This window comes from Odocoileus virginianus, chromosome 17 (genome assembly GCF_023699985.2).
Source record: "Odocoileus virginianus isolate 20LAN1187 ecotype Illinois chromosome 17, Ovbor_1.2, whole genome shotgun sequence".
Classification (NCBI taxonomy): Eukaryota; Metazoa; Chordata; class Mammalia; order Artiodactyla; family Cervidae; genus Odocoileus; species Odocoileus virginianus.
The window spans coordinates 4676975-4703310 of record NC_069690.1 but is presented as its reverse complement, the minus strand read 5'-3'; the positions used below and the strand labels follow the sequence as shown (position 1 = coordinate 4703310).

The window sequence follows — 26336 nt, the reverse complement described above, 5'->3', positions numbered from 1 at the left end:
GTTTTTTTACTCTCCTCTTTCACTCTCATCTAGAGGCTCTTCACTTTCTGCCATAAGGGTGGTGTCATCTGCATATCTGCGGTTGATATTTCTCCTGACAATCTTGATTCCAGTTTGTGCTTCATTCAGCCTGGCATTTTGCATATAAGTACTCTGCATATAAGTTAAATAAGCAGTGTGACAATATACAGCCTTGAAGTACCCCTCTTCTAATTTGGAACCAGTCTCATGTTCCATGTCCAGTTCTAACTGTTGCTTCTTGACCTGCATACAGGTTTTTCAGGAGGCAGGTGAGATGGCCTGGTATTCCCATCTCTTTAAGAATTTTCCACAGTTTATTGTGATCCACACAAAGGTTTTAGCATAGTCAATAAAGCAGAAGTACATGTTCTTCTGGAACTCTCTTGCTTTTTCTATGATCCAAAGGATGTTGGCAATGTGATCTCTGGTTCCTCTGCCTTTCCTAAAACCAGCTTGAACATCTGGAAGTTCTCAGTTCACGTACTGCTGAAGCCTGGCTTGGAGTATGTTGAGCATTACTTTGCTAGCATGTGAAATGAGTGCAATTTGTGGTAGTTTGAACATTCTTTGGCTCTGCCCTTCTTTGGGATTGGAATGAAAACTGAACTTTTCCAGTCCTATGGCCATGGCTGCGTTTTCCAGATTTGCTGCATATTGTGTGCAGCTGATGTTGAAGCTGAAGCTCCAATACTTTGGCCACCTGATGCGAAGAACTGACTCATTGGAAAAGATCCTGATGCTGGGAAATATTGAGGGCGGGAGGAGAAGGGGATGACAGGATGAGATGGTTGGATGGCATCACTGACTCAATGGACGAGTTTGAGAGAGCTCTGGGAGTTGATGGACAGGGAGGCCTGGCGTGCTGCAGTCCATGGGGTTGCAGAGTCGGACACGACTGAGTGACTGAACTGAACTGAGTGCAGCACTTTAACAGCATCATCTTTTAGATTTGAAAGAGCTCAGCTGGAATTCCATCACTTCCATTAGCTTTGTTTGTAGTGATGCTTCCTAAGGCCCAGTTGACTTTTTCGCACTCCAGGATGTCTGGCTCTAGGTGAGTGATCACACTATCGTGGTCATCCAGAGGTTTTGCTCTGGAGGAAGGGAACATTATGGGCAGGGTATAAGTGATCTCAACTAATACTAATCTCAGTCACCTTGTAGTTTTCTCCATTCTTCAGTCATCGCTAAACTCCGGGAGACTTACTAAGGGCCAGGGCACTCTGGGTTTGGATGGTGTGATGTCATTGTCCAAATTGGGTTTCACTGAGAGGCTTCAAATGAAAAAAAATCCTCATTAACTGGATTAAATGGAAAAAAATCCTTTTTTAGGTCTGGTGGGGGGCGTGGGAGGGTCTTTCTATTCCTGTGATCCTTTTGGGTTCATGGAAATCCATTTGATCTTCCAGTTTGAATCACACTGGGCTGGAGGAAGCTCACTGATGTTGTTCAAGACTCTATCTGCCTGTACACACCTTGCAATTACTTCTATCCTGGGGCACAGTGAGGAATGGGTTTCCTCTGCTCAACACTAACATATATCACCATGTTTTACTGCTTCCAGGAAGGTGGTCCAGGAGGTGGGGCCCAGTCCATTTCTCTGAGCCCCTTCAACATTTTTGTTCTTTGTCCTCTCCCACAGCCAGGAGAATTATATCGTAGAGTGGGAGTAGGAAAGCCTTGCTCTTTTGCATCATATGTACTTCAAATCTTTGTTCTAAATCATGAATCCTTTCCAGTTCCCTAAGGAGTCAGACTTTTGAAACTCAAAAGAGCAAGCGTTCCTCTGCTTTCTGATGTCACATACCTTTCTCGAGGCAATGACATTAAATGGCCTAGAAATTCAGCTATGGAATAAAGAAAATAAATGGAAAAAGCTTTGGTTAATTTCAGTTGAATGTCCTTTGCATAAAATATAAATCACACAGGAGTTAAGACTACATCTGTTTTGAATTGAATTCTAGGACTTTGCAGTGTTTGGCATCTGTAGCACTCAGTAATTGTGTAAGTGAATAAACGAATACAAGGGCCTGAGAGTTGAAGTGGTAAATAAGTCTTACTTACGGACAGCTCACTACACATTCAGTTTGGCAAGGACGCATTGAACACCCACTGTGCTCAGGCACTGTGTCAGCTCCTCGCTCATAGTGCTAGACCCTTCCTACAATGGGGAATGAGGCAGATAAGTCCCTGCCATCATGGAACTCACTCTCATTCTTATTCTCTTTATTAAGAAAGACAGTAAACAAATATATCATTACAAATTGATAAATAATGTAAAAGAAATAAATAGGGTAAAATGACAGAGAATATTTTGGTGATGGGGGAACAGGAATGAGGAGGGGTCAGAGCTATTAATCTGATTGCACTGTCCCTCAGACCACCCCTGTACCCTGAGAGTGAAATTCAAACAAAATTAACAAAAGTAGTATTAGTTAAATGTAAGAAGTCATATGAAGAAAGCAAATACAGAATTGCATTTAATATTTACATAATCATCACACAGGTCCAATGATATTATATGTGGTTAGCTGTGGTTAAAACATCTTGGGATTTTATTTCTAAAGTTAATTTTCTATTCAAAGTTCTTTTGATCCTCTCAACATTTACATGCTATGTAAGTTGTTTTTGTGTTAGTTTAGTTCTTTTTGTTCTGTGTATTGTAAAATTCAAGTTTGTTGACTTTTGAAAGAGTTGTATTTTACTTAGCAGAGAAAATAAAATGTCCATTTACCCCAGAAAAAGGATAATATTTTCTAATTTTGCAAACACTTTATGAAAGTATCATTTGACTCCTTATTTTTACAGCTGCTTAGCATTTATTATTGGAGAGGCCCTTCTTACGGTATGTTCATTTCTAGTCAAGGGGTGTTAATATTATTTTGGAATTATTCAAATTTAAGAGAGTGATAAAGGGCCTCTCTTCAGGGGTTCTTACTAACCAGATCCCTAACTTCTTACTCCTTTAAGGAAAAATAAAATGTTTCTGAGAAAAAAGGAAGGAAAGGGAAAAGGTTTCAGACTATGAGCTTCTTGATTTGGGAGCTGGAACTATCCAGTGTGGGGTCTTCAAGCCCTTGCATCTTGTCTGGCGTCCAGCAGGTGCTCAGGAAGTGGCTGCTGAGTTGAATGGGTTCGGGACTGTCAGAGGATGACCATCCCCTCACAGACAGGGAAACCAGGGCTCAAAGTGTGTTTGCATCATGCTTTGCACTTTACCAAGGCCTCTCACCCAAGTTAGCTCGTTTAAAAGTTGGTCCTCACCATCACTATATATAAAGTAGGAAAGGCCAATACTTGCAAGTAAAAAGATGACAGTAATGATGTGCTTAACCAACAGTGAATTGGTCACTGCTAGACTCCCCCACATAGAGCGAGTCAGCCTCTGCTGCCAACGGACAGCTAAAACCCGATGATGGAGAAATTCAGGTCCTTATACAAGGACGGAAAGAAGATTACTCTTCTAGGGACAAAAACAATCAGAAATGTTATTGGCAATCTATGGACTAAAAAAAATGTCCTTTAACACATAGAAGAAAAGCTCTCATACGTTATTGCTGGCAGTGTAATTTGGTCCTATTTTTACACAGGAAAATTTGTGAATATATATCAAAATTAAAATGAGCATGATTTTGATGTAGTGATTTACTTTTAAAAATTAATTAGTTTTAATTTTTGGCTGCGCTGGGTCTTTGTTGCTGCCCATGGTCTCTCTAGTTGCAGCAAGTTGCAGTGTGGGGCTTCTCAGTGTGGTGGTTTCTCTTGCTGGGGAGCACAGGCTCAATAAATGTGGTGTGTGGGCTTAGTGGCCCTGAGGCATGCGGAATCTTCTCGGACCTGGGATTGAACTTGTGTCCCCTGCATTGGCAGATTCCTAACCACTGGACCAGCAGGGAAGTCTGTGATTTCCTTTTATGAATGTATTCTCACTATAGACATACTGGCACAAGAGTGCACAGATATATGAGGAAAAGGATTTAATGAATATGAGAATGTTCACTGGGGCACTCTTAGTAACTGAAGACTTTTTAAAAACACTTATATGTACTGTATGTCAATTAAATTTCAATAAAACTGGAGGAAAAAAGAATCAAGGAGTACATAACATGTGCATAAATTCCAAGGACAATAAAAAACAGCACCCCCCCAAAAAACTCACAAACTATCAAAAGAGAACAATAAATCAATCCTGTACAACATGATAAACACCAGCATAAAATCAAACACAAGGACAATAAGGATCACAAAGGAAAATCAACTACATACTTCAATAAAATTAAAAAATTTTTAAAAATGGAGCATGAAGGAAACTTTTAATCTGGCTCAGAGGAATGGGAGGGGGTGCCTGGGTGGTTCCTGGACAGAGTAATTGTATTTTATAGTACATATGACCTTTTAATAAACTCTGATGTCTCTAATGTCTTGATAAAATGATAAAGTTAAGATCACTTCTATTATCTAGATCAGTACAGTATCAGAATACAACTTAAATTAACCTAAGAGTTCATCAATAGATTGTTGGCTACAGAAATTAGGAGTTATCTGGGTAGTGATATTTTATAGAGCCCTTTGAAATATAACATTAATCTGTGTATCACCATGAAAATAACTACCATAATATATTAATTCAAAGATACTTAACAGGATGACTTCCTTTTAGTAAAAATACCCATCGAAGTATCAGTAATGGCTACCTCGGGAAAGTGAGATGGGCTATTTTTTTTAACTTCATTCAATTCCATACTACTTGATTTGTTTAAATGGAAATAGATTATTTTAAAAATAAAAATTAAAGAAAAGCTGTTCAATCCTGACTACCTGAGGAGCTTTCCACCTTTTGAAGAGCAGTAAGTGGACCCCAGGAAGCGGCTGGCCATTGCCCCACTGCACCACAGTGCCTAGTACCACGCTTGGCATGGTGTGGGGGTGGCTCAGTCCATAAGCCAGGTCACTCTTCAGTAAAGCGAGATGGAAGCACGTAAGAACACTGAGCTTTTTTAATCCTAAAATCGGAGTCAGTCAGTCAAAAGAGAAGAATTTGAAAGATGGATTATATAAATGTCAACCCACTCCAAATTAAGTGGGGGGTTCCACCTATGTTGAATAAGGACTCTTCATGAATCCCTGCCATATGTTCCTTTGAGCATCTCTTGGGGCATTTATCCGTTGGTTCAGAGGTCACAGGGGCACACGGAGGAAGAACTCTCAGGCAGTGCTCAGGCGGTCCAGGCAGAGAACCCTGAACCTCCTCAGCAACGGTCTCATAATAAGGAGTTCAGACTGATGGAACTCTCCTGGGACACAGCTTCCATTTTCTCCTGGGGAATTCTGTTCTGATGCATTCTAACTACCAGAAAGCTCCTTATCAAACTGAGCTGGAATCTGTTTCTTTGTAAAACTGACCCGTGGACCCCAGCTCTGCCCTCCAGGGTCACATACAATGGTTCTAAGTGGGGCTGCAGTGGTTTACCAGAGCAGGCCCTGGGAAACCTGCCTTGAGACCCAGCTTCCACTCTTAGGTGCTGTGTGGACCCTGAAACAAAGACTAGCAATTCTCTCTAATTGTAAACTTCTTTACAAAATGGGGATGATCATACTTTCTACCTCACAGGGCTGTTTTAAGAAGATAATGAAATAACATATGCAAATTGCCATCACAAATGTATGGCACAGTATGCTCAATAAGTAATATTAAATTTTATTTTTTAAAATTTATTTTTAGATATTATTTATTTTTTGGCTGTGTCCTGTGTGCTGTGTGGGATCTTAGTTCTCTGACCAAGAATCAAACCTGTGCCCTCTGCAGTGGGAGCTCAGAGTCTTAACCACTGGACCACCAGGGAAGTCCCTCATATTACAATTTTTATAGACCGTTTCCATTAGGTGTTCAATTAGGAGTTAGTGAGGAAAGTGCCACCAAACAGCACAGTCAACGTACGAGGCCTCCGCCAGTGAAATGTGCCCTGAGAACCTTGATGCCAAGTGATTCAAGCGTCTCCTGCATTTTCCTCACCAGAAACTAATTAGAAAAACACCCCCAGGGAGGGGAGGGGCATTTCGTATCATTAATTCGGCAACAACAAATACTCTGCACTTTCACGATCATCGATACTAACGTATAAAAGTAACTTGGGGTATTTGAGGACCTCACTCATCTCAGGGGACGTAAGGAAAGAGCTCGCTCAGGGCCTTCTCTCAAAACGCGTCTCCCTGCAGCTTCCCGGTACTCAAAGAGCTGTCAGGGGAAACCCAGGTCTTCTGTGGCCATTCTAAAACTTTTCTCAGGGCTGATGACTACACATCACCCTGGATTTGACTTATGTTATCATTCAAGACAGAATTATAAACCCTACATATATTCAGGAACGTGTGAGTATGATGTACACATGTATTTATAGCATAGGTCTATATAACATACCACACGAAGGGTAGCAGACTAGGAGACTCAGGATCTAGGTCTAAGTTTGACCTTACTGTGTGAACTCTTAGGACCTCAGCTTACTCATCTACAAAACGGTTACAATCGATAATTCTGACAGTATATATCCTAAGGAGTTTTAGGTTTGCTGTTTTAATTGAGTTCCAAGCCTCCATCTTTTAAGTAAGACAGCAATATTAAAAAAAAAAAATCTATTACAAGTATTGAGATTCTACATAAGAACTCATTTGAAAAATGAGTCTTTTTCACCAAAAGATGTTTAATGAATCTTGCTGACTTTCCTCCTAAGTATATTACCTAACAATATTAACAGTGTTGGGTAAGGATAAGTCCCTTTTATTATTCAGTTGGTACTTAATGCCCAGAGCATTTAAAATGACTTCCTCCCAACTCCATTCCTTCTCCCACCCTCATTTCCCAGCTCCAGGTTTAAATCATTAAACGGAGAGAAAATCTTTAGCACTGCAAGTCAATGGCTCATTCCTTCCAGAAACTCCCCTTAACTATAAAATGAAATGAGATCAGAAGCATAATCAGCCTGGAGGCTGATGGATGTCTCTTTCGACACAGATTCTGGATGCCTCTCTATTCTCTGTTCATTGGCCCCTCTCACACCCTCTCTCCAGCCAGCATAACTCAGGCTGGGCAAATCCCTGATGGAAGCCAGCCACTTTACTTTAGAAAAATGTGAGCTGTTGAAAAGAAGCCCGTTTGCAGGAACATCTCAAAGCCCTGCCTCTGCCAGCTGAGTGTGTGGGGGAAGGGCTTATAAAGAAGCATGGACCGGGTGGGAGCCATGTTTAATGCAGACGTGCCCCCTAAGTCTCTGTGGCTCCTGGGGTGCACAGCGGTGAAGCTCAGCTGTATCAACAGAGCCCCGGGACCCGCGTGTCAGGCGACCTGCCTCTGCCAGGACAGTGGAATGTGGGGCAAAGGGGCCTGGGTGTGGAACTGAAGACAATGGTGTGAGCCTCAGCTCCAAGACAGGGGCTTCATTTCTCTGAACCGCTATTTTCCTAACTATAAAATACCCACTGGAGCTGCCTCACAGGCACGTTGTATGCTTTACATAAAACAGGGTCTGAAAGGCATTTTGTAAATTAGAAAGCATCATCAAGATAAAAGCTGTATCCAGTGGCCTGTGAGACAGTCATCTAAATGTGATCCATAAGAACTCCCCAAAGCTTGCTTAAATCCCTTCCTATGATATGCATATAAAAGATTAGTGAATTATCAAATAAATGAAGTGTTTCACTATGTTCACATAATTTTTCAAAGTCTTAATTATAAAAACCACTGTCTGATATTTCATAAAGGACTAAATATAAAATGACAAAGATCTAATTACATATGAAAAATTATACATATTATAAAATCTAATTACATATGATTAAAAAATAGGACTAGATTATTCTTAAAGAACTACTATAGTGGCAATCAATTTTGCAAACGTATACAGTTATATCCAAAAGTTTTACAAAAAGAGCTTAAATCCAGAGTCTCCATTTCACAACTTCACTAACTAGTGTATGTTTTACTCCTCGTTTAGATGTTGTGTCTCAGAGTTATCTGTGTAGATGGAGATGCTGGAAGACCATGGAGTGTAGCTTCCCACAGAAACTCATCAGTTCCTCTGGTCGGGAGGTTCTCTGGAACAATCCTCTTCATTCACCTCTGAGCAGGACAAGTTCAGTGTGCTCATCACGGGGTGCATCCAGGATGTAGTCTGTGTTACGTGACTTGGGAAGAAGAACAAGAAGAGATGCAATCATGATTGGAGAGACTATCCTTCTACCCACTAGGCAAGCAGTGATCCTGGTGACACTGTTTCCACCCTACTGCAGTCCCCTGAATTACAAAGCAGTTGGAACAGGATCCAGTAGTTTTTAAAAGTCTTAGATATGTTTTGCAGGTTCAACAAAATCCATTTCTTTATTTTTGGTAAAAAACAACAACAACAACAACAACAACAAAAACAAACAAAAAAAACAAGGCAGGAGAATGCATCATCTTCGAATACTCACTCTTTCTCACCCATCGGCAAGTCCTGTGACTGTCATGCTGTAATAACATCTCTGGAATCTTTTCCTTCTTCTCCTTTTCCAACGCTATAGACTGGGGTCACTGAAACAGCTTGTTTCTCTGCCTCTGTTTGAGTTTTTAAATTCATTCCCCACTCTAGCCAAGAGATCTTTCTAAATGACAAATCATACACTGTTGCTCACCTGCTAAAAATTCAGTGCCAACTAATGCTTTCTGGATTAAATACACACTGCACAGTATGAAATACCTTGCTTTTTACCTGCCTCAACAATACTTTCTTCTCTGCTACAATACTCCTCTTTCCCATCTTGTTTATCCAGCTAAGTCTAATTCTAAAGAATCAAATACCCCTCAAGAATCCTCCAATCTGTGCCAATGGCCTTATCTCTCACACTATATTACAAGTGACTATTTACTCTTAGTCCTTCTCACTAAGGACTTAGTCTTTAGTCCTGCATGTAAAGGTCATCGAGGGCAGGAACTGGGTTTCCTAACTTTGAATCTATGGTACCTAACATATTTTCACAACAAATAACTAGGCATTTCAGGGAAGAACACAAGCAGAGGTAAGGAAGGGTGTACAGAGACACGGGGCATTTTCAGGGGGTGGTCACACATCACTGCATGTGCCCCTACTGAGGGATGGTGTTTCTCAGAACTAGTATCCAATCCCAGCCTTCAGCTGGATGTCTCGCCTAAATCCACCTCTCTCTGACCAGCTCCTTGGTCCTGGAGAGATAGCTTTTGGAACAGGCTGACTTGTTTCTTCCCCTTAGATCCTCATTTTAGCCCTGGTTTACCCTGCTGCACTATCCATCCTAGATCAACTTCCTGTGTCCCATCCTACCTAAACTCAACCTCAGAGCAGCATCGTGTCTTAGACTAAGCGCACCTGAGGGCTGGCACTTATGAAGATCAAATAAGACTGTGGATCTAAAAGAATTTCCTACTTCCTAAAACATTACAACATAACATTTCCAAAGTGTCTAACAAGGGTTTTTATTTATTTATTTATTTATTTTTAGTGGAGTGCAGTTTATTACACCGGTGGGCCCAAGGCAGAGTCTCCTCTTAGCCAAGGGCCCCGACCAGCATTTGTGAAAATCTTTTATACCCCATGTGTAAAACCTACCAGCCCAAATCCCTTGAGGCTTACAAAGGAAGGGTAAATACAATCACAATAACCCCAGCATTCATGTATTATAACAAGGGTTTTTAAATACACATTATAGAGCGTCTCCATCTTTGGCTGCAAAGAATATAATCAATCTGATTTCAGTATTGGCCATCTGGTGATGTCCATGTGTAGAGTCATCTGTTACGTTGTTGGAAGAAGATGTTGGCTATGACCAGTGCAGAGCTCTGTACAGTCAGCAAAAGCTCTATATATTCAGTAAGCTCTATACAGTCTACAGAGAAGACTGTATACAGTCAGCAAAAATAAGAAGCTCTATACAGTCAGCAAAAACAAGACCTGGAGCTGACTACGGCTCAGATCATGAACTCATTATTGCAAAATTCAGACTTAAATTGAAGAAAGTAGGGAAAACAACTAGACCATTCAGGTATGATCTAAATTAAATCCCTTATGATTATACAGTGGAAGTGACAAATAGATTCAAGGGATTTAAATCTGATAAGACAGAGTGCCTGAAGAACTATGGACAAAGGTTCATAACACTGTACAGCAGGCGGTGATCAAAACTATCCCAAAGAAGAAGAAATGCAAAAAGGCAAAATGGCTGTCTTAGGAGGCCTTACAAATAGCTGAGAAAAGAAGAGAAGCGAAAGGCAAAGGAGAAAAGGAAAGATATTCCCATTTGAATGCAGAGTTCCAAAGAATAGCAAGGAGAGACAAGAAAGCCTTCCTCAGTAATCAATGCAAAGAAATACAGGAAAACAACAGAATGGGAAAGACTAGAGATCTCCTCAAGAAAATTAGAGATACCAGGGGAACATTTCATGCAAAGATGGGCTCAACAAAGGACAAAAATGCTATGGACCTAACAGAAGCAGAAGATATTAAGAGGTGGCAAGAATACACAGAAGAACTATACAAATAAGATCTTCAAAAGCCAGATAACCACGATGGTGTGATCACTCACGTAGAGCCAGATATCCTGGAATGCGAAGTCAAGCGGGCCTTAGGAAGCATCACTATGACCAAAGTTAGTGGAGGTGATGGAATTCCAGTTGAGCTATTTCAAATCCTGAAAGATGATGCTGTGAAAGTGCTGCACTCAATATGCCAGATTTGGAAAACTCATTAGTGGCCACAGGACTGGAAAAGGTTAGTTTTCATTCCAATCCCAAAGAAAGGCAATACCAAAGAATGTTCAAACTACTGCACAATTGTACTCATCTCACATGCTAGCAAAGTAATGCTCAACATTCTCCAAGTCAGGCTTCAACAGTACATGAACCAAGAACTTCTAGATGTTCAAGTTGGATTTAGATAAGGCAGAGGAACCAGAGATCACATTGCCAAAATCTGCTGGATCATAGAAAAAGCAAAAGAGTTCCAGAAAAACATCTACTTCTGCTTCACTGACTATACTAAAGCCTTTGACTGTGTAAATCACGAACTGTGGAAAATTCTTCAAGAGATGGACTACCAGACCATCTTACCTGCCTTCTGAGAAATCTGCATGCAAGTCAAGAAGCAACAGTTAGAACTGGACAGGGAAAACAGACTGGTTCCAAATAGGAAAAGGAGTACGTCAAGGCTGTATATTGTCACTCTCCTTATTTAACTTATATGCAGAGTACATTATGCAAAATGCTAGACTGAATAAAGCACAAGCTGGAATCAAGGTTTCAGAGAGAAATATTAATAACCTCAGATAGGCAAATGACACCACCCTTATGGCAGAAAGCAAAGAGGCACTAAAGGGCCTCTTGATGAAAGTGAAAGAGGAGAGTGAGAATGTTGGCTTAAAACTCAACATTCAGAAAACTAAGATCATGGCATCTAGTCCTATCAGTTTGTGGCAAATAGATGGGGAAAGAATGGAAACAGTAACAGACTTTATTTTCTTGGGCTCCAAAATCACTGCAGATGATGACTGCAGTCATGAAATTGAAAGACGTTTGCTCCTTGGAAGAAAAGCTATGACCAACCTAGACAGCATATTAAAAAGCAGAGACATTACTTTGCTGACAATGGTCTGTCTAGTCAAATCTATGGTCTTTCCAGTAGTCATGCATGGATGTGAGAGTTGGACCTGAAAGAAAGCTGAGTAGTGAAGAACTAATGCTTTCAAACTGTGGTGCTGGAGAAGACGTGAGAGTCCCTTGGACTGCAAGGAGATCAAACCAGTCAATCCTAAAGGAAATAAATTCTGACTATTCAGTGGAAAGACTGATGCTGAAGCTGAAACTCCAATACTTTGGCCACCTGATGTGAACAACTGACTGGAAATGACCCTTAGCTGGGCAAGAGTGAAGGCAGCAGGAGAAGGGGACGACAGAGGATGAGATGGTTGGATGACATCACCAACTCAATGGACATGAGTTTCAGCAAGTTCTGGGAGTCAGTGATGGCCAGGGAAGCCTGGGGTCTATGAGGTCGCAAAGAGTTGGACACGACTGAGTAACTGACGAGTCTGTAATAATACTTAAACTACCATGCCCTGTTAGCACACATGGGACGAGTGCACCATTGAGCGCAATTTGGACTTGATTGCAAACAGGCACTTACTATATTGGCTGTTGATGACAATAACTGAAATGATGGACTTAATACCAATGGTCAGGCTCACTGTTATTACTGGATTTGTTTTCTTTTCAATCCTGTACTCTAAATTCCATCTATATCCCCCAATACAAATTGTTCAACTCCTCTGTTTAGATGTTGAAAATGCAGCTTTCTATGGAAGAAGATCACTTATAGTTTCATGATAGAGTAAAAGTACTTAAATTGTTTAAGAATTAAGGTGGAGGTGACAAGGCCAGATATTTTCACAGTTCTAAAACCTCAGAGTGTGGCTAAGTGACACAAAGAAATATTATTCTCTTGACAATAATCCATATTACTATGAACTCTTTAAAATGGTTTAGCACAGTTTCTTATTATGGAGGCTAAACTTACAAAGCATGTGATTTTGCACAGGTTAACTTCATTTCAAGGGTTTTTTAAAGCTGGAAAGCTGCCTAAATTGAAAGTGATTTTAAGGAATTACCAGTGAGTGTTAACACAGAGGGCTAGAATACTACTGCAAGGGGAAATGAGGACACAACATCCTGTACAAAGTACCCATTTAAAACTGAAAGGAAAAGTTTGATGGGATACTTTTGCTAATTTTAATATCTTAGTGTATTTACTTTACTGTTTATCAGCACATTTGTAATAGGTTAGTCCAAAGAAGAGACTTTATGAATTACTGTGAATCCTTCCTCTCCTACAATGCCTCCTAACTGGGGATGGAGAGGAAGGAAACCAGGCACACTCACCCGAGGGGTGAGTGCAGGTGCATGCTTTCTTAGATGACTTAAAAAATTCTCACGCTTGAAATATTATTGCTGCCCATACATGGGCATTCTGCTGAACTGATAACATAAAATAAGCAAAAGTAAAATGTTCAGGAAGATGTAGTTATAGACTCTGAACAATCAATATTAGAAAGTTCCACCAGAAAGTCATCCTTGACAGTAAGCTTTATTAGGCACTTTATATCAACAAATCAATACCTGATCTTTCTCCAAATACAAACTAATGCCATAAAACATTGATTATCTTATGTTCACAATATACTTCTCTGTACACAACTGGAAAACACATCCTTAGCACCAAACATGCAAATACAATGGAAAAAATCAAACTGAAGCCACAGAGGGTTAGTTTCCATGCTTCAAGTACACATTTCACACCTGGCTTTTTTGTAAAAACATCCAGAACCAATGCTTCTAAAATGCAGAAAGTGCCTGGCAAAAACTAAGTATTCAGTAAAGATCATGGTTGTTGTTTGCTTGTTTTTTCTGTTTTTTTTTTTTTTAAATTTTTAATAATTAGGGCTTTCTGAATACTGTAAGAAAAACTTGGAATTCTTCCTGTGATGCTGGAATGGGGCCATTTGTGTGTGTACCATTCAATTTTATGTCCTAGTGAGCATGGTGACTAAAGAGCTTTGACATAATCAGTATGATGAGATAATCCCAGATTTACAGGCTAGGCGAACATTCTCGTATTAGAAATATTTCCTCTCTGATTTGTGTGCTTGGTAATTCAACTGAGAAGAGAGGGAATAAATCAGCCCTGTTGACTCTGTTTAATTAATAACAACTCCATAGTTCACAAAGTGAGATGCTGCTACTTACTATGAAAAATTTAGAGGTCTGGAAAATAAACGCGGCTGACTATGAAACACGAAAACCTTCCATTTGAACATACAGTACCTCTGGCAACTCTTCCTGCAGAGAGTGCATCTGACCTGATTTGGGGAGCAATCAACAGCAGTTCAGATATATCTGAAAATCTAAAAAGCCTAACACTACTTGCCTCTGAATGATTGCCAAATCTACTGTTGAAAACAGTAATATTTGAGCCAGGAAGATGACAGTGTTGTATGTTTTCTTTTATAATATTAGAGTTTGAAAGACATATTTTAGAGCTTATTAAAAAACCCCTAAGAGAACATGCTTTATTTTACTGGCAAAGAGATACAAGTCAATTATTTAAATCCCATTATAATTACCCTCCTTATGTTTCTTACCTCCTAGCATGCAAAATGCTTTCTTTCAAAATAAAAATTTAGGACAGCTTATTAAGAGAAAAGTGGTTTAAAGATAAAAAAGTGCACTAGTTTTGTAGAAATTCATTTTTATAATAGTCTGGGATGACAAAAGAGGTTCTTTTGTTAATCTTTCATTGTAAATGATACTATTTATATGTCATTGTGAGTTTAACAAGATTGCATGCATTATTTTATCTATTTAAGATAAACCTGAAGAACAATAAGTCAAAATAACTATGATTTTTTTATGAAGGGAAGAGTAATATTATGTATATGATATTTGTATGAATCAGAAAATAAAGACAAATAAATATGTTAATCCAAAAAGTTTCTGGCACCAGTATCTTGGAATCACTGAGAAATTTTAAGAGCTGGCCATAAACTGTAAGTAGTAATGAAAATTTTAAAAAGTTAATAAAAACTATTCCCAATTGAAAACAAATCAAAAGGCAAGAACAAAAAGTGAACCATGCCAATAGACATAAAAAAGTCACTAAACTTTGGTGACGCAGTATGTAATATTGTCAGACACTGTTTATGAGAATGACTACATATTAGTAATAGAAAGTATCCATTCCAAAACATGTTAAAGAGAAAATTGCAAGCAGCTTGTTCTCACTGATATAAAGAGTTCCCTCTCACATAATTTGGAAATATACCCCTAAAATCAAAATGAATATTTCTCATTAATGAACTCTGTAAATATCACAGAATACTTTGAGAAATTTGCAAGTAGGCATTTGGAAATCCGGTGAGGCTCTGATCAAATATTAGCAGGATCCCAAATCTCTATGGTTCTGAAGACAAATTTTATTTCTATTGTGTATTTATGGCATTCTCTATAAAAAATACATAAGATATATTTTAAAATTAAAAAATCCAATTAATTAAAAGATATTTAGGCCTATGTATTACATTATGTACAAGAATCTAAAGCTACAGTAATATATTACTTATGCATAATATTGGAAAAAATTACTATGCCACTAGACTTATAAAAAATGAATACTGAAAAGCCCTGGAAAAGTATGAAAAGTATGAATTATATTTTTTCAAGTAATACACACAGGCTTAGATTGCTGTCAATTATTGTATAGCCAAGAACATCCCAAGTCTAAAGCTACAATGAATTTTTCAAAAAGAGAAGCTGTTTTATGGTCTCAGATGACAGGTTTGGGTAACTTTCAAAAACTGATATAGTTTTTGATGATTATAGGATAAAAAATTTCAGAAGATCTCTAAGAACACGTCCAACTGACACTGGTACCTAGACACTGAACTATTAGATACTAATAAGCAATTTTATAGACTGTTATAGTTGGTGTAACTGTACATTCTAACGTACCCTTTGGCGTGTCCGCCAAAGTTTATGTGCTCCATCCCACACTGCAGAGTTGTCACCAGGAGGCAGCTCCCAGGCAGAGACTGCATTTCTCAGCTCCCCTTACATTCTTATGTGAGCTAGTGTTACTCTAAGAGAGTATTTCAAGATGAGGCCATGACTGTTACTTTCCCAGTAAATATATGCACAAATTTTTATAAAGCAAAGAGCTTGTCTTTCTAAAATACAAAAACCAGGCAATAAATACATATTTTCAGGCTACTCTACATATGTCAGTAATTAAAAGACTTTGTCAGACTATAGATTAATGGAAACTAAATTTAATTAGAAGTCTGCAAGACCATTGCCAAAGTTTCCATATTAAATTCCGACTTATGAATAGAAGTAGATGAAATATAGAAGTTATTTTAATTTTTAATGTTATTATAATAAAATGGTAAGAATTATAATACAAGTAGTAAGGCTTTAATTTAATTTATCCAATAAAATACGTTTAATAAACTTCTGACTAAATATATTAATTACCAAATTCTAAATCCTAAACAAAACTAAAATTATTTGAAATATATAGTTTCAACTAATTTTATACTAATCCTAATATTATTTTCCTATCATAGTTAAGCTGACTACACTAAAAGGTAAAGATATAAATACACATATTATGTTAGAGAAGAACAGCATCACAAAACTGGAGACTTTGAGGGGTCCCATATGAGACCATCTTTAAACTCCTGAGGTATTTTATCAGTGCTATGGACTCCATAATCCTAAGTGCAAAAGGTACTTGAGAGTGAGTGCTATAAGACAGAAGACTTCAATTACAGTAAAAAATTATGGGATAAAAACCAAATATGCCACCAGCCCTTACAGTTTTCTCATGAACTTTACATACTGATGGTTTCTAATGGTACCACCTTGGCTTTGTGAATAAACCGGCTTAACTGTTTTTTAGAATCTTGTTTTATGCTTATATTTTATAAATATTATATATCCTGATTTATATATTTACATATTTGTATTTTATATATGGGCTTCCCAGGTGGTGCTAGTGGTAAAGAACCTGCCTGGCAATGCAGGAGGCATGAGTCATGGGTTTGATACTTGGGTCAGGAAGATCCCTTGGAGGAGGGCATGGCAACCCACTTCAGTATTCTTACCTGGAGAATCCCACGGTCAGAGGAGCCAGGTGGGATATATATTTACATTGTAAAGGAGGGATAGTTACATTTATTATCCTCATTTTATATCTGAGGAAGCTAAAATATATGAGAGGTGAAATAAACTACCCCAGGTAATAAAACTAGTAAATGTTAAAGCCAGGATCTGGATCCAAATCTGACTCCTGAGAATTTTACCACTTGGTTATATTCCTTTCTGAGGCTCTATTATATGGGTTGGTTTCAACAACAATATATATGGAGGCTCTGGGATGGATTGAGACCACTTGAAAAGAGCTCTTTAGCTTTACAAGATGCAATGTATTGATTGACTGGAGAAGGAAATAGCAATTCACTCCAGTATTTTTGTCTGGAGAATTCCATGGACAGAAGAGCCTGATGGGCTATAGTCCATGGGGTCATGACTTGAGTGTACTTCATATGACTGATTAATTTAGTGATCACAGACTATATCTCGGAAGCATTTTAAAAGCATTTATCACAAAATTCATAAAAACTTCATTCAGTATAAATAAAAATTATGTGTGATGTCTGCTTCCCAAGCAGACTTAAAACTTTTCACATCATGTGGCAACTGAAAAAACTGAAGCCAAGAGTCCCAGTGCCCTGTCCAAGGTCACACAGTAGCAGAGTAGACCATGCAGACCTGGCCTGAAACTGTGTATTGCCCAGGCAGCAAGGGGATGACGACAGAGGATGAGATGGTTGGATGGCATCACTCGCTCAATGGACATGAGTTTGAGCAAGGTCCAGGAGATGGTGAAGGACAGGGAAGCCCAGCATGCTGCAGTCCATGGGACCACAAAGAGTCGGACGTGACTGAGCAACTGAAAAAAGAGGCACTAACTGGATTACTTGCACGTCTCAGGCAAACTTTCTTAAACTCTGAGTCTTGGTTTCCCAATCTAGAAAACCTAAGAACTGTCTTAACAGTGTTAATAAATATAGAGAAAACATATAAATTCCCTAGTTTCATGCCTGACACATAATAGGTCTATCATAAGCACCACCCTTGCCCCTCCACTTCTAACTTTCTGTATTAGTTTTTTCTGGTTTCTCTCCCAGTAACATGTGGCTGCACACATAGTGCTTAAAAAACGCTAACTTACTGACTAATGGTTCTGTAGCTCAGAAGTCCAACATGGTTCTTACCAAGCTCAAGTCAAGGTGTTGGCAAGGCTAAATTTCTTTCTGGAGGCTTTAGGACAGAATCCATCTCCTTTCCTTTCCAGCTTTTAAAGGCCACCCACATTCCATGACTTTCAGCCTCCATCTTCAAAGTCAGCCACACAATATATCTCTGATCCTCTTCTGTTGTCATCTTTTCCTTTGACTCTTTCCTGCGACCTCTCTTTTCCACTGTTGAGGACTCATGTGATTAGTTTGGTCACACATGGATAATCCAGGATAACTTCCTTATTTTAAAGTCAGCTGATTAGCCACCCTAATTCCACCTACAGCTTTAACGCCCCTTTGCCATGGAACCTAATATACTCAAACATTCTGGGGATTAGCTCATTAATATTACTGGGGAGCCAATATTCCACTTACCACACCCCGTGCCCCATCAGCTACTTCTCCCACTGCAGACTACATCTTGAGGGAAGGGGCACTGGGTATGTATTAATTCTTGCAATTTGCATTAAACTTGGCAAATATACAGCAAGAAAGATTATATGCTATATTGTACTGGAGATTATTGGCTGAAGAAAAAGGTACTAGAGATCTATGGAAAGTAATTTAAGGGAGAAGCCACTGTTATGGGATGAATTGGGTCCTCCGCTCCTCCCAGCTCTATGCTGCAGCCCTAAAACCTAATGTGGCTCTGGTGGAGCATTCGGCCTTTGTGGAGATGATTAAGATTAGGTGAGATCATGGAGGTAAAACCCTGATCCAGTGAGATTAGTGTCCTTGTAAGAAAAGGAAGACACTCTAGATCTTTCTTTCCATGAACAGAGAAGAGGCCTTGTGAGGACACAGAGAGGAGGCAGTTGTCTACACCCAGAAGAGGGGCCTTGCAAGATGTGAATCCTGATGGCATCTTGATCTTGGCCTTCTAGCCTCCAGAACTGTGAGAAAAAAGTTCTCACCCAGTTTAAGCCACCAAGTCTGTGGTATTTTGTTATGGAAGCCCTAGCAGACTAATACAGCGACCAAATTTGGAAGGGAAAGTGACAAAAAAGTTAGTATTTATTGAGCAATTTAAATAAAGGGTCTTGGAGGCAGAGAAGATTACACATTTGGCTAAAAGAAAGTATTTAATATAACTCTACAAATACCATAAATAATATAAACAAATAAGGCTCATTTACTAATCAAGATATTCATGGTTAAATCAATACTGAATGAGAAAAGCAACTTGTAAGATGATACATACAAAAAAATATGTATGGTAAACTGTCCCTCTTGTACATTTAAAATACTGACATATACTAGTATGTCCTCTGCACATAAAAAGTATTACAAATATTTTAAGAATACATCTTAAATTCATAACAGCAATTGTCTCCAGGAATGGGATACGACAGAGAATGGAGAACAAAGCGGATTTCAGTTTGATCTAAAATGTCTTTTTAATTAAAAAATACTAAAAGAAAATATAATAAAATGTTAGTGGGTACTGGATAATAGTTTATTATTTTTCACACTGTTCTGTATTTTTAGAACTTCCAAAATTAAAAACAATTAAAAAAATATAAATCAAGAAAAAAGTATAACCCTAGAAAGGTAATGAATTTCCAAAGTACTTCACACAATCTCTAAAGATTTTTTTTTTATATCTTTCTGATAAAATGCTAGAAAAACATGCTTCCTGCCTCAGTCATACCTGTCATTGGTTAAATGGGGGGAAAAAAAGAGTCTGATGTTGTCTGCTTGGATCTGGATGCTTTATTCATTTCAGTGGGCTCCGGCATCCTGAGCAACCTTGGACAGCTGGCTGGCCTCCTGTCTGAATGACAGGTGCTCATCCCGTGCTGCATGCAGCTGCGCCCCGTGCCGTATTTATAGAATATCCAGGGCAGCGTCTCGGGCTCCTGAGCACCGCCGTCTCTCTGCTGCTGTCAAACAGCTCTGGCTGGCTGGGGAGGGGCATGGGGGTAGGTTTGGGCTGTTGGTTTCTATTTGCAACTGTGCAGATGCTCTCATTTAAAACTCCTCCACTGGCAAATAGCAGTAGAATAATATAGGGGAAGGTACAGGAAACCAACATCTGTTATGCACTCACCTTGTGGCAGATGAGTTAGTTTATGCAACTCTCAAAACTGGACAAACTGCTATCTTTGTTTTTCGATGGGAAATGGGAGTACAGACAATTGAAATAATATCAATTACACCAAGTTTACACTAAAAAATGGTGGCATAAACAGTAGATACTAGGTCTGGGAAATTCCCTGGTGGTCCAGGAATTAGATTCCTGGTACGGGGAACTAAGATCCCACAAGCCACACATGCAGCAAAACAAAAAAACAAAACCAGCTCTTGCTGATACTAAGGCCCATATTTCCCCCCAAAAAACTGCTTCCTTAAAGATAGTATTCACTCATTTGATAAATAATAATATTTATTCAGTCCTTGCACCTACCAGGCACTGTACTAGTTACTGGGTATTCTAAACCAGTTATCACATAGATGTGTACATCCAAACTAGTGGTTTCAATACCTTACAATTTACTCATAGCTAAGAAGTGTTTGGGGATAAACTGTTAAAAAGCTCCATCTTCCCAGTGCACCAGCCCCGAGCACTGTCTCATGCATCCAACCTGGGCTGGTGATCTGTTTCACCCTTGATAATATACATGTTTCAATAATGTTGGGGGAATACATGTAAATCCATGGCTGATTCATGTCAATGTATGGCAAAAACCACTACAATATTGTAAAGTAATTAGCCTCCAACTAATAAAAATAAATAGAAAAAAAAAAAAAAGAAAAAAAGCTCCATCTTCCCTCCCTCAAGTCCCCTGCGGGTTTCTTCATTACAGTCTTATTAAGAATGAAATGCTCAGGATTGAGGCACCTACCCCATTGCTCCTTACTGACGCTAAAGTTAGGGGCATAGAAATTGCCCTAACAGTTCATCAAGTGAGACTTAGACTTTAGAGGTCTGTCTGTGGGTTTTTCTCAACTCATTCAAAATTAATCAAAGCAGCCATATTAATGAGGTCTTCAGAGGGAGGGTTCTTGACAGTATCTAGTAAAGTGGAGTTAAAATCATCTGCCAGCAGCCCGGGAGAACAGACATAGGGAGCAGAGTGTGGACACGGGGCAGGGGGACGGAGTGGGGGGATGAATACAGAGTGTACCATGGAAACATACGCACCACCGAACGTAAGGTGGACGCCAGCGGGGATTCGCCGTATGACCCGGGGGACTCACCCTGGGGCTGCGACACCCTAGAGGGGCGGGAGAGGGTGGGAGGAGGCCCCAGAGGGAGGGACTCGTGCACCCGTGGGGCTTCATGTCAGTGTGTGCGCTTAGTCTCTCAGCCCTTCCCACGCTTCGCAAACCGGATCAGTGTTGTAAAGCAATTATTCTTCAGATAAAAATAAATAAATTAAAAAAAAAAACTCATCTGCCAAGGATTTAGGAAAAACACCCCTTCCTCTCCACCCTCCCTTCCCTAATCTCCCTAATTTCTAGTAGTGTTAGAATTACCTATTACAGACACTACATGCATTATTTTATAAATGAGATAATGAATGTAACTTAAGCCTTTAATTAATACAGCAGGCTGACAATGACAAATTTCACTCATGTGTAGGTTATGGTCTACATTTTTTTCCTGCCTGGAAACAAGCTAATAGGATATTCTTCCCCAAGCTGGGCTTCCCTGGTGGCTCAGATGGTAAAGATTCTGCCTGCAATACAGGAGACCTGGGTTTGATCCCTGGGTTGGGAAGATCCCTTGGAGAAGGGAATGTCTACCCACTCCAGTATTCCTGCCTGGAGAATCCCATGGACAGAGGAGCCTGGTGGGCTACAGTCCATGGGGTCACAAAGAGTTAGACATGACTGACTAAAACTTTAACACTCCAAATTCAGACAATCATTTAGGGTAGCTAATGAACTCTGACTAGAAAGATATGAGAAAAACATGCCCACTGGAAACCAGCTTTCCTTTGAAGTCATAAAGGCAAAGCTCTTATATACTGAACTTGTTTTGGGGGGAGGCATCACTGTTTAACCTTTTATTCCAACCTACAGTTTGCATTATTACTGCTCATCCCACAGAATTCCTGTGTTGGCAACATGCTGTGGAAGACTAGAGACCACAAGATGTGGCACATGTCCCACATGCCTCTTCCCCTGGCATCCACAGCAGACACTGCTGATGAATCAAGACACACATCAGTGAGGTTGAATGTGGCTTCAGAATTCTTCATAAGCAACACTTGAGAAAGTGAGTTGAAATCTATTTGCCTTCTCTGCTATAGACAGAAACTTCTGTTTAATTTAGAAATCACAGACTCCTCAGGTTTTACTCATATGCAGTGGTAATGCTGGAAGTTAATATCTCCTATGTAATGGAGAACAGATTTTATAATATGTGGAGTGCTATCTCAGATTTCAGTATCTGATATAAAGGTGTATCAACAAAAAGGAATTATAAGTCAAGTATGAGTCACTTTTAAAAACCAATGATTATGAAAGAGACACGTGCACCCCAATGTTCATCACAGCACTGTTTATAATAGCCAGGACATGGAAGCAACCTAGATGCCCATCAGCAGATGAATGGATAAGGAAGCTATGGTACATATACATCATGGAATATTACTCAGCCATTAAAAAGAATTCATTTGAATCAGTTCTAATGACATGGATGAAACTGGAGCCCATTATACAGAGTGAAGTAAGCCAGAAAGATAAAGACCAATACAGTATACTAACACATACATATGGAATTTAAAAAGATGGTAACGATAACCCTACATGCAAAACAGAAAAAGAGACACAGATGTACAGAACAGACTTTTGGACTCCGTTGGAGAAGGCAAGGGTGGGATGATCTGAGAGAATAGCATTGAAACAAGTATACTATCAAGGGTGAAACAGATCACCAGCCCAGGTTGGATGCATGAGACAAGTGCTCGGGGCTGGTGCACTGGGAAGACCCAGAGGGATGGGATGGGGAGGGAGGTGAGAGGGGGGATCGGGATGGGGAACACATGTAAATCCATGGCTGATTCATGTCAATGTGTGGCAAAAACCACTACAATGTTGTAAAGTAATTAGCCTCCAACTAATAAAAATAAATGAAAAAAAAAAAAAACCAATGATTATACCTACTTGAAAAAATCAGCAACAATATAACTTAATGTTTCAAGCAAGAATATGATATTGAGATTTTTGTGTTGTTTATACAGATGTATAGATTATATAATAATTTAATTATTACTATATTACACATACTACATTGTCAAACAGCACTGTGGCAGGCATCCTCCAGGACAGCCCCTTACCTTCTGGCATGCACACTCTTATGCAGCTGGCTCCTACACTCTACCAGGGATGGTCTGTGTGAACAGTAGCGTGTGGCAGAAAGTAAGGTGCTCACTTCTGAGACTGGTTATGAAAGATTCTGTAGCTTTTGTTTTGGTGTTTCTCCTCTCTCACTGTTTCTCTTGCCCCTTGCTCTGAGGAAGCCAGCAGCCAGGTTTGTGCAGCCCTATGACGCTTTCAATGGAGAGAGGGCCAGGTACAGTGAGGAACTGAAACCTCACATGTGAGCTGAAACAAATACTCCAGCCCCACTAAGCTACTCTTCAATTCCCAGACCTCGTGAAACGCTTGATTACAACTTCATGAGAAACCCAGACAGACAGAGAATCAGAATGATCTAGTAAAAGCACTTCTGGTTCTTAACCCTCTGAAACTTGGGTAAGAAAATAAATGTTTACTGTTTAAGGCTGCAAAATTTGTGGGAATTTATTAAGCAGCAATAGAGAATTAATACATGAAATCAAGGCTATTGATCACAGTGAATCTCTATTTTTTTTCAATAGAAAAAAAAGAGTTCAATGAAAGCAATGTAGCAGCTATTCTAGTTTGTAATATTTAAGTTCATTTTTTACTATTAAACATAGGTCTTATGATAATTTTGTTAAATTATAACATGCAAAGTATATGAACTTTTAAAGTGGAATCATGTCAAAAAACTATTGTAAATATGTAATAGTATATAACTACAAATGGAAGATAAGAAGTTGGGTGGTAAGATGGTTAGATTCACTAGATAATTTCATTATAGCAACATCAAGATAACTGGCATTTTGTCATTGAATAGAAGAATGCTGTAATTCTTTCTCTAATGAGAAAAGAAGAAAAATTTTCCTTGAATGCATTGATACATATAGCAAGTGGGTAAGCTTTGCCTATTTGCATATGTGAATACAAATATTTGTATATACACATATACATACATAGAAGTTTGTTAATTCCATGAAATGCTGGCTCTAACAATGCCAGCATTTTGACTGTACTTGTTTACACCAGGTAAAATGCTTTCTTCTCTTGTGTCAGAATGTAAGCAGATGACTGACTACAAAGTATTAATGCAAGTGCAATGGACATGTGGGTGGATGGGAATATTCAGTGAGGACCGTCTTCATCTAGGTGTTCTCGGGACAGCACTGACAGTTATTCCTTTGCCCAAGGCGAGGCTTCTACCAGATGGAACCTTTCAGTTTCTGGCAAGATGCTGACAGGTGTCAATCTCAGGGAAGAGATTGTCTGTACACAGACTATCGTCTACTCCAATGTTCCCAAAAGGTGATTTCAGTCACTGTTCTTTTTAAGTAAAGGTGACAGAAGCAATGACCTGAGTTCATTACTTGCTATTCTTACCTCCAAAGTATGATTCACATGGTAAATGAACTACTCCTACTCAAAAGCTAACACAGTCTATCCAGGCTCAAAATTTTGGTTGGGATAGTGAGAAGATGAAAAAACAAAAATCTAAATAGGAAGGCATAAAGTGGATACTTGCTTATTTGGACATTACTTATTTAGCAACCCACCTGAATGCAGCTAAGAGCTGAGATGAAACCCTCATGGAGATGGCAGTGAGGAGGGAGTGAAGAGGCCTAACCTTGGCTCAAAGTGTATGATCTGAGTCAGGTGTCATGATACACTCTTTACATACACAAACTCATTCATTCTGTGAGGAATTTACTCTATGAAGGACTAATAGTCTTTGCATTTTATAAATGAAGACATTAAAGCCCAGAGAGATTGAGCACATACGCCGAGGTTGTTCAGCAATCCTATGCACCCACCAGCATTTGAACCCAACTTGCTGCAAACCCAAAGCCCAGGGTCTTCTCTTCCCCACACCAGATGGCTTTCCTCAGACAAATGCACCAGCATGGGAACTTACACGTCTGGTTCACATACAGTCCCCTGCAGACTCACACTTCGGGACTCGTGGTGGTTTAGTCACCAAGCTGTGTCAGACTCTGGTGGTTCCATGGATGGCAGCCCACCAGGATCCTCTGTCCATGAGATTATCCTGGCAAAAATACTGGAGAGGGTTGCCATTTCCTCCTCTAGGGGATCTTCCTGACCCAGGGATCGAGCTCAGGTCTCCTGCATTGCAAGTGTATTCTTTTACATCTTCGGCACTCAAGAATTATTTACAAGCAATTCAAATTAGTCTGATTATTTGGCATCCTGTCTTCCTCAAATAAGAAACTCCTGGGGAAGATGGTAAAGTGTGTAGAGGATAAAAAAGGGGAATGGAGATAAGGAGATGGCCAGGCATGCTGAGAGCATGGAGAGATGACAGTTGTGTCTCTATTCTAGCTTATACTGCTCAATATTCCCCTGCAGAACTCACTGAATTGTGTATAAGATTGATGTTCATAATGATATTGTTCACTGGCCTTGGTATAAGAAGGTAGGGAAGCATGCAGTACTTTTAGAATAAGACATCCATTAAGAATAATTAAACTAAAATAAATGTTGGTGCTGGATGGTAAGCACCCCATTCCTCCATGAGACAAGTATAGAATTCTAACTTAATCAAGATCTGTTTAAAAAATTTTTCTGGTCACATGTAAACATACGATGTTAAAATAGGGAGATGGAGAGGTGCAGCATGGGCGTGTGTTTTGGGGGGATGCCTTGGACTCAGACAACCCTGGATCTGTATCTTGACTCTGAAATTTTACTACTGCATGACCTGGACAAGTTAAGCCTCTTTTCCAGTTTCTCCAATTGCAACAGAGAGACAAGGATACCCACCACTATCCTTTAAAAAATCTTCTCTCTTTTCTGCTTTTGGTAGGAGTTAAGATTAAGGTCAAGGAGGAGAACTCCCTAAGGAATGTGTTTCCTATGACTGGAGTGGACTACACAAATGCAGTGTCTCTTTCTATTTCTTCACAGAGACTGAGGTAGATCTCAAGGCAGTCAAAGGGCTTGCTTACTTCTCTTTCCTCCTCTCCTTGGATGCTATTCTCCTTTGTAGCAGAAGCCCAGCCTGAGGCTACTGTTGCAGCACGCAAAGGACAGTGGCTTAAACCTCTGGGTCCCAGGCGATGGGGCGTCCTCACTCTCACCCGCACGTCTCTCCCTCC

General features: G+C 39.5%; 1 protein-coding gene across 9 annotated transcripts in view; it reads right to left on the bottom strand.

Moving 5' to 3' along the window:
* Nucleotides 1–2230: 2230 nt before the first annotated feature.
* The window catches only part of STXBP4 (syntaxin binding protein 4), a 217841-nt gene continuing 193735 nt past the window's right edge, over nt 2231–26336 (bottom strand). For 8 of the 9 annotated variants that reach the window (XM_070478469.1, XM_070478471.1, XM_070478468.1 and 5 more), the window contains one exon: nt 2231–8199. In XM_070478469.1, the coding sequence (XP_070334570.1) occupies nt 8085–8199 (115 nt within the window). In that variant the 3' untranslated portion in view covers nt 2231–8084. Of the gene's footprint in view, nt 8200–13144; nt 15075–26336 lie in introns of those variants that run through there. The other variant, XM_070478470.1, reaches the window with a different exon arrangement.